We start from the raw sequence: 10,294 nt of genomic DNA on the forward strand, positions 1-10,294 counted from the left end.
CGCCCCTCAAATAACGAATCCAAGGGCGGTAAAATGCTTCAAACATTTCGGAAATGCTTTGGAGGCCTCGTCTCAAGAACTATTTAGCCCATTCCAACTGCATTATGACGGTTTTTATGATTCTTTTTCTCGAAACATGTGACATGAACAGAAATACAGGACATTTATGTCACTTCTTTCTCCATTATGGTGTGCACTTGTCATCAACCATCAACGCGTATATAGTTTCTGATAAACTTTATAAACTTCAATAATGTTTCATTATCAGATGCATTCATAATATGACGGCATTTTCAAAATAACTCTCCAAAATAATAAGAGTATACTGTACGCAAATATTCAAGCACTTCACAACTTACAAGGCTTCATTGATTTTTGTTTCGTCGTCTGCGAGGACCGTTTGACTTTGGCAAAAAGAATCTGTTATATTTTTCTTTTTCTCATGAGCCTGGACGACAAACTCACCTTGATTTTATACTGTCTGATTTGGGAAAACCCTGGAAGAAACTTGATTGAAATAGATATTGCAAGAAAGAAAGAAAATGTTTGGGTTGCGTGGGATGCGCCTTCGCACCAAATAAACATCAACTGAAACATTTGTTTTTCTTGCAACAATCACTTTAAAAATATATACACACGACATTGGAAAAAGCGAAGTTTCCCGCCAAGCCGGTTATTGAGTCCCACTTTTCAGAACGTGTCGTTCTGATGACTTAGCCAGAATGGATCATTCTTAAGATAAATCTTAAAAATCTCTTTATCAAAACAATGTACGAACCTCGAATACTTGATGATGACAAAGCAATTGGCATCATCCTTGGGCATGCCGACACACAGGTATACTTGAATCGAACAAAGGCCAAGAGCAAGGTGTCCAAATCACCTATCATCAGAAAGGCACAGAAGCCTCCTCATTGTCTCTCACGTCCCTCAATCTTGCCCAAAAGTGACAAAATGAAGCGAGAAGTGCTTCAAGGGTCTTGCCTCAGGAGTTGCTTCGTCATATCTATGTTCTTCAGCATCGTCGGGATCGCACTGGTTGTCGCCGGCACGGTCATGCTCACCAGACCACGTTCATCGTCATCGCCGTCATCGTCGGGCAACAACCACCAGTGGATGCTCATCTTGGGGTTACTGACGGTCTTTGTGGCAATTGCTTGTTACCTGTGTCTTCGGAACTACTGCGTCTACCATCTAGGAGAAGCTCCTGTCAAGGTGTTGTCCATTGAAGGGGAAGAACTGAAAGGTGGTAAATACCAAGTGGTGAAGAATGTTGAGGATAGTGAGAAAAGGAACACTGAGTCAGAGACTGCGCCACATCTGCAGGCAGATGAAACACAAGATATGGAACTTAAAGAAGTCTCGGATGAAGAGGAGAGTGACATCTCCACAAGGTAAGAAAAGCACGACTGTCTTTAATCTGTGTGTCAGGATACGCAGGGGCGGCAGGTCCATGGTTGATCGGATGGGGGGGGGGCAGAGGTCTACTTATAATTTCTGCCAACAAAAAATTTCAAGTTAGTATTTCAAGCATAGACCTTGACAAAGGTAATGAGATATAGCGAGGGACATTGAACCAAGTGAAAGTGAAGGTCAACTACTTAGAAGTAATTGCCCCACCCTATATAAATAAATGACCACCAAACAAAACAAAAAAGGAGAGAAAAAAAAAAAGTACTTGTTAAATGGGGATGAAATATTCGATTTCCTAATGTCTACTCTATACCCAGACTCTATAAAACAATTGGTATATGCAGATCCTTATTCATGTATTTGATATACATGTATTAAAAAATTGTCTTTTCATGCCTTTGGCCTATCAAAACCAAAACAATTATCAACATGACATTGAAATCTTTATAGGATTGTCGAGGCTGTTACAAGCTTTACTAGCTATGATATCATTCATAAACCTTGTTCATGCCTGTTTAATTTCATTGATGAATATAGTACATTTACATCTACGTCACGAGGAAATGAAAGTGTATTCATTTCCACGAAAAGAGAATGGAAAAGTGATTCAGTTGAAACTGGGAAAATTAGATACGGGTATACCTACATTCATGAAAAACGTGTATTGCTGTGCATATAAGAAATCTTTTACTTAGACAAGTGAATGAACTATACGATAAGCTTAACCTGATTTTATTATTACTATTATTTGGCAATTAAAAGACTGAAGTAGATTGTGACAAAAACAATAATTTTCATGACGCATCATTAATGTTTGTGGGAAATATTTCAAAGTGAAGCTGGAGAAATAGATGATTTAAGGCTTCTGCCCTATTAACTGGTGTAGGATAAAAAAGAGATTTGTAAAAATTATTTTCATCATGGAATTTTCTTGAATGTTTGGCATATACTATTCTTTTGCATACTGGATATGCGAATACGATTTATCACCTATTTATTTAGATCGATGTTATTGCCCGTTCGCATTATTTTATTCAGGCCAAAGCACCGTACCTAATACTCAATTTTGTTGCTTTGTCTCACCAATTTTCTCAATCACATTATTTTACAAACATTGCTTTATCATGTTTATGTAGATTTCTCTTTTCCAATGTTACATCTTTTTCAAATACATTATGTAAAGCAAACATTTACCTCATTTTCATGAAATACAATTTAACGATATTTTTGTGTTAAATAGGAAGAGAAAAATACTGTCGTTTCGTGTTATTTTAGAAATAGAACCAGAACTTCAGCCTCAACTTTATAGTCCTATTCATAGAATCTTTTCTTCTATTTATTGTGTTTGTTTTTCTTTTAGGGTAGGACATACGACCAACGATGTCAGTCTCACATTGATAGAAGCGCAAAGGAGAGAGTCCATATCTCTGCCAATTCACTCTGACACAGAATGTCATCTCGATGACCATCTCGACGTCGGGTTCCAAAGAGAGCTTCGAAGGATGTCCAAGGTTTCGCAGGTTTAGGGATCGAGCCCCAGATAATATTTGCGCCATTAGATATTTGGATTAGTGAACTATCTATTATCTTTGTAATCAAGATTGGATTTTGCAATATGACATTCTGCAATGTTGGTGCGTGAAAAGGACAACGAAAATGATATAATCACATGCAGTAATATATATTTCAAGAATATTGCAATTATATTATTCAGTATTCTAACAAAGTTTTGAAAGTTCCTTTATTATGTTCAACGCTGTAGATTTTAAGACTAGTCAGATTGGAAAAGTTTAAACTAACTTTATAGGAATTTGATTACCTATAAGCCTATACATAATTATATACAAAGAAATACATGGTATAAAGCATACTCGGATAACCATTATAATCATTATGCTTCAATATTAATCAAAATGCATTTATTGCAACTTATTCATGCTATTTAAGCATGTATTTATATATGATTGGATGTAATTTATAGATATTTATGTAATGTAAATTCATATATAATTATAACACTATATGTTTAATGTATGTCGTAGGTGACTGAAGGGATAGGCCCCTACTCCATGCTGCTTAAAAATGATATCTCAATAACAAGGCGAATGCTGAAAACGTCATCAAAGTGAAAAAAATAACGAAGTTATTGGTTTTTATTTTAAACTTTATCAAGTATTAGTAACTGACACCATGGTCTAACTCTGTGCTAAAATTATGGAGAGTAAAAAATGTCAAAATTTTCCTTGCATTGTAATGTTGCGTATTTACTTTGTTCTTTTCTAACTCGTGAATGGTGAAGGAAGCTACCATATTTATCCTTCCAAAACAGTGAAGAATGATTTGATAAAAAATTAGCTCATACATTGAAATTCTACAGAGATTTATGCCACTATTGGCTATCCATACTTGAACCACAACTTCGAACCAGAGTTTAAATTAAACCCGACTTCAAAATGGGCCTTTAAGTTATTCAGTGTGGTTATGAATGCGGTAGGTGGGTTGATGATGTCAAGTCCTCAACTTATATTTCCATACTCTATTACATCAAATTCATATAATCATTTTATAATAGCATTATCTCTCTTGTTACAAAAATAGCTGCATGAACAATTATCTTTTGGCATTCAATTAGCAACTAATCCTATTTTTTACATTCTTGGAGGAAAAATTAAATAAATATGATTTTATATTAATGCAAGATCGCTCATTGCACTTTATTTTTTATGAAAACACGCATTACCATGATTACTGTTATTAAATTACCAAACTAATGCAAAATATAAAGATGTCAACCTTTACTCCTTGTCCGATTTGATAATTTTTTTTATATTACAAATTGTATTTTGCAAGGCATTTCTGTATTTGTTATGTTTAATGTATGTCGGTGGTGATTGAAGAAATAACGAAGTTATTGTATTTTAAATTTCGCAACCATTTTGCGAACAAAGTAAGTTATTTAATGTTGTCATTGGATATTGATGCGTAGAATTACTGTTTCACCAAAATAATGCAAAATGTAAAAATGTCATAACTTTTGTTCCTTGAAAGTTTTGATGAAATTGTCATTGTTTTGTTGTTCTGATATTATTATCTGATCGTATAGTATTTTCACCATGGTCTTATCCTTCAAGATCTTATCCCGTGATAATTGTGGCCGACATTATATGATAAAGACTGACAGTTTGACATTAAAACAATAAGACAGTGCACTTCACACCAGCCAGATTTGTACCATAATAATAATAAGAAGATAATGATGATGATGATAATAGGCCTGGTGGTCATGATGATTGTGATGGTGATGATAATAATGATGAATTGATGATGATGATGAATCATGATGATGATGATGACGATGATGACGACACATTTCTCATGCACCAGACAACATGATATGAATTACTATGAAAGTACGTTTCATAATCGTTGCTGAATTGATGTGACGTATTTATGAAAACTACCTCATTCGTTAGAATATATTATAGGCTACGGCATACAATGTTGAAAGAGGAGGAGCATGGGGAGGGGGTAGTGGGTCTGGTGAGAGAAGGAGTATAGACAGATAGAAAAATGCAAAATTCTCCCTCCTCGGTCTTTCCTTCATCTGTTCTCTCCTCAGGAGTTTTCAAAACCCGTTAAACTATAATGCAATTCTATATGATATCGCCACAACAAAGGAAATAACTGAGATAGTTAAAGTAGCAACATATAATGTGAAACATATTCTGTTCACCTGAAGGTCATGACACACGTGAAAGAGTTACAATTATCAGCTGTCATTCTATGTAGACTAATGATTAATGAAATTTGAAAATAAATTGAATGAACATCTGTCAATGATTAAATAGTGTCAATCACTGATCAATATTTGCAGTAAATTAATGCCCTTAATTGGTAAAAAGGGTTGGTAATGTTACTTATAGACTCGAGTATCATAATAACGTTACATTATTGCAATAAGAGTAGCGGTCACTAAATGTGTTTTAAGTCGTTTGAATTGAAATTTGTCATTTTTCTTCCATCCGTCATTTTGTTCCTTTCAGCCTTTAGAGTTTGGATTCAGCATCTCTTTCAATAAAGTTTTTATATTTTTATTTTTTAAAAAGCAATTTGAGCACATCTTTTACAGATTAAGTTATTGGATATTAGAAAGCTACATGATACTCTTGAATTGTTCAACACACTCCGTGTTTGAAAAGGGGTTTTATATAAATACATAAATACCCATGATATTTTATTTTGGTTGGGCACTCGATCGAATGAATTTTGTACGTAAAATCGGAAAATTTATTTCATAAAACAAATTTGTAGTTTACATCATTCACACAATAACAGTTTGAGGGCGCACGCATTAATATCAAATTAATTGGAATAGCGACATGCACTTTTTTTTTTGGGGGGGGTACCCGAACTAAAGATAAATATGCTTAAAAGAAAAAAAAAACAATATCATCCCCACACTTCACAATTTATTTTGGCCCTGCTCCTTTTGGAATATTCCTTTATTTTATTTTATTTTTGTACTTAATTTAAAGTTGGTTTAATTGAATTATTTATTTTCACCAGCGGCAATTTGGTGAAAAGTGTGTGTGTGTGTGTGTGTGTGTGTGAAGGGGGGGGGGGGCTGGAGTGGAGGGAGATGACCGTCGTCCATAGATTGGTACAAATTCGAAATGGCGGGATAGGGGCGGTATCGCCGCCCATGCTTTTTTTTTTACATACATCCAATACGTAAACAGATATTAATACAAAGTCAGATATTTTGTAGCGCGTTTGACGAAACACATTTCGCTTGCGAGTTGTCATCTTTTCTGTTTTGTGGCTTTATTTCACATTTATTGTCATATGCTTCCGTTTGAAAACAAGACCAATAATCAATGTTATGTTGTTCAGCTAGGCTGAAAATAATTTGCTGAACTCGCAAGTATAGATGTATATACAATTAATATTGTTCATGTTCGTGACGGAAACAATAGTTTTTTCCCGAGTTGTTTGACGTTACCTCGTCTTCCAAAATGAATTCATTAAAATCATTCATACTGGAATGTGATGCTGATGATATTGGTTATTACTTTTTCAAAAGTTTTTTCTCGATCACTAATGAAATGTGCAAAATCAGCATAATGTTTATTTGAAAGGTTTCACAACGATTTTAAACTCAGTGAACACTTCTGACAGTTTTCTTGTTTATTCTAAAATGATCGTATCAAAGTCATATCAACTCTTAATCTACACGAATCAAATTTGGATTCCTATCCCGAAATATACATCTAAAAATATCTATACAATTCATAGGGTGTTAATTGCACGATGCTTGTTTTGTGATAAGTCACAGTCACTAGAAAATAATAACACATAATTTATTTTCTGTAGGCCTATTCATGAACACTTAAACACCTATATTCATAATCAAACTCATATGGAAAATTGTTTTGAGAGAAATATCTGATGAACAGATGAAAAAAAATAAGACATTTGAAAATGTGGCCTACAATAAAAGAAATATTTTCTTAGTGAAAGATGGAAATGCTATTGAAATAAACGTGTTTAGGTACCCTTGGATCCTCGTTTTTATTATTCTTGATTGTGCAAAACATTAGACTGCGAAGCAATGAAACTAAAGAGGGTGCTCTTTAAACTAGACCATAGTATAATATATTTTTGATGTTGTGATCAACCATCTGAACGTTATTCCGAATTTTTGTTTTCTTTTTGCCCTGGCCTTCCCTTTATCTTGTCTTTTCTTTTATTCCGTCTTTTATCTTCTCCTTCTTATCCTCCTCCTCCTCCTCCTTTATTATCACAATCATTTGTGGAAGAGCCGTGGTGTAGTGGTTCTGACTCTCATCTTGAAAACAGAGGGTCGTGTGTTCGAATCCCACCGCGGTCTGGCATCCTTTGGCAAGGCGTTAATCGAAACTTTGCCACTCTCGACCCAGGTGCTAAATGGGTACCCGGTAGGATGCGAAAGCCTATGTAGTATGCCTAGCAATTGAGTCTTGGAACTCTTATTGGAATGCTCCACAGGGAGTGGAGAAAGTGCATACATTGTGTGCGGGCATGTCAGGATCCGATGACCGGGGAATTATGCTGCAAAGCGCTTTGGGTCATTATGGTAAAAGCGCTATATACAAAATAGCTATTATTATTGTTGTCATTATTATTCCTCTTGTTTCTCCTCCTTCTCCTTCTTCCTTTACTAAATTGTCTTGTTCGCTTTTCTTATTTCTTTGCTATTTACATGATAATAATAGTGAGAGGGATTGCCTACCTGCATCTATAGTTAAAGCGTCCCTGTATACCGCCATATATGGGCTTTCGGGGCACACACCACTAACTATTTCCCCATAGACTCATGTGTTAAAAATGAGATTTGAAAAAAAATCGCCAAAAACAAGTCTTAATAATGACATCATCCACACCTTTATCGTTTTGTAGTTCATCCAATATCCTTCAAACGCTAAAGATATGAAAAGGTGTTTTTTAGCATTTTTTCGCGCTATATAATGCAGGGGCTCAAACCAAGACTACATGCAAACTTGGTTGGATGCAGTCACAGTGCTCACAGGGTTTTCTTGGGCAACTAATAATAAGTTCCCATAAAATCCAGCATTGACAAATTACTGCTCTCTCATGGGACTGAATAGATCCAGTAATAATCCCTCCCTGTGCCCATATGAAAAAAATTGTTCAGATATGCACCGTTGATTTATATGAATATTTTTTTCCAACCATTACGTCATTACGGGTCTACAGGGGATTCCCGAAATTGCCGGATCAAAGCGGTGTGCGTCCTTCGGTCTATCCAGCATGTCTACCTCCCTGGTGTATCCCGAACAGAATCAAAACTGAAACAATATAGAAAGGAAGAGAATGGCACTGAAATAAGTCATTACCATGAATATGCAGTGACTTTCCCCGTATCACTTGAATGAAATGTAAGGATCATCATCCTGGGAAAGTCTGATTTTTAAAGGGTAAGCCCATGCACTCAAATCAAAAGTTAATTTAAATTCATGTATTTATTTATTCATTTATTTATTTATTAAAACATCTTTATACAGGATAACATATTCAGATAATATACACTGTTTTTCAACACGGTCCTGTCATACATTAAAAACATCAAACAACAATAAAAATGCAAAAAAATTAATTAAGTTAAAATACTGGGTATGCTTAATTTACAATAAAAGCTGCACAAAAATAGAAAGAGCAGGAAGATAGAGAGAGGTAAGATAGAGATAGTGTGGTTAAGTATATGGCAGAAGTAGAGAGGGAGAGAGAGAGAGAGGGAGAGAAGAAAGGAGTGCATAGTACAAGAGAAAAGTGAAATAAACATGACGCTGAAAATTTCATCAAATTCGGATGTAAGATCAAAAAAAGTTATATGATGCCACTATTTCTTTTTAGTTTATTTTTTTTTTAATTCCGCAATAATTTTTTTTCGAAAATCTGACAAATAGACTTCATTAATCATCATGTTACAAGAAGCAATTCAACATGTTTAGGAATAAATGAATTTATTATAATATTTATTAATTACAATGAGGAAAAGTTATATATTTCCTATTTCAATAATTTCATAAACATAAGGAATAAAAAATGGGTGACGTCATCGGTTACATCATTTGCATACAGACCAAATGTGCATATTTTTTTATCAAGAAAAGTTCAAAGCATAACCTTTTTTCACTTTCGATTTTGAGAAAATATTCAGCGTTATGGTCGTTTAGTTTTTTTTTCTCCTTTTATTCACATCAACTACACTGTTAGAAACTTTATCCTTAAACTAAAAGAAGTTCCTGCAGCAGAGTCTCGAGAACACCTGTAATCTTACCAGATTGCGTAATCTTACAGGAAATTGGTATTTGGTGTGTGTAATCTTACAAATTTCCTTAAATAAAACACTCTTTTCCCCTTTTTCTAACAGACCTGTTCTGTTAAATTGCAGAAAAACTCCTGTTTCATGAATTTAAAGAATGATTCTGGTATTGCTTTCTGCAAAATCTTCTTTTATTTTTCTGTAAAATCAGGGTTTTTTTAACAGTGTAGTTGTTCAAAGCGGACTCCTCTTAAGCGTGTGGTGTACCTGGAAAACATCGCCAAGAGGGGCAAACATTTCTAATAACTATAAATAAAGGAGGGGGGTCTGACAAATGGCAACATTTTCTTCTGTTGAAAGAGGAGAATGGGATGAGTCAACACTAGGACACAATTTATTCTGAAACGATTTTCGCCTAAAGAAAACTGTTCGATAAACAGGAAAAAAACTATCAAAAAGTATCTTAAAAGGCTCATTTAACCGTTATGGATTGTACCTGATTTTTTTTAATATAAAAGGGTAATTTTTACCATTTAGGACTATATGGGGTTCTAAAAATACCGGACAGAATAAGAAGATCTATCTTGTACATTAAAAACTACAGAAGAAAATGGAGAACGCGTTGATGAATGGGCATGTGTCAATTAATATATTGTACAGATAGAATTATTGTTCGTCCAATATATAAATATTTTTTGACAAACGAATAAATTTTAAGAATCTCTTTTTCCACACTTGAATTAATTTGATTCATTCCCGTTTCAGTGTAGCATACGCGAAAAATTAAAGGGATGGAGGAGTAATAAAAAATATATACACTGTAAAAAACAATTTAAACAATGCTGTTTACGATGTGAATCGCACAGTAGTTGTTTAAACATGTTAAACAAGTGTTTAAAATCTGAAACAACAAAGTCTAAATTCAAATATTTAATTATCAATAATTTAAGCATGGTTGTTTGTTTACACTATTTAAACAACTATTGTGATTCACATATAGTAAACTGCGTTGTTTAAATTATCTTTAAAAGTGTATGGTTGAATACATCCGCTCCA

At 34.1% G+C, this 10,294-nt stretch overlaps 1 protein-coding gene across 1 annotated transcript; it reads left to right on the plus strand.

Annotated features, from left to right (window-relative positions):
* The first annotated feature begins 259 nt into the window (after nucleotides 1–259).
* LOC121412563 lies at nucleotides 260–4,412 on the plus strand. Its single transcript, XM_041605352.1, has 2 exons — nucleotides 260–1,394; nucleotides 2,774–4,412. Exons 1-2 carry the CDS (start codon nucleotides 769–771, stop codon nucleotides 2,937–2,939), a joined length of 792 nt encoding a protein of 263 aa, XP_041461286.1. The 5' UTR covers nucleotides 260–768; the 3' UTR covers nucleotides 2,940–4,412.
* Nucleotides 4,413–10,294: the final 5,882 nt, after the last annotated feature.

Source organism: Lytechinus variegatus, chromosome 4 (genome assembly GCF_018143015.1).
Source record: "Lytechinus variegatus isolate NC3 chromosome 4, Lvar_3.0, whole genome shotgun sequence".
Taxonomy (NCBI): Eukaryota; Metazoa; Echinodermata; class Echinoidea; order Temnopleuroida; family Toxopneustidae; genus Lytechinus; species Lytechinus variegatus.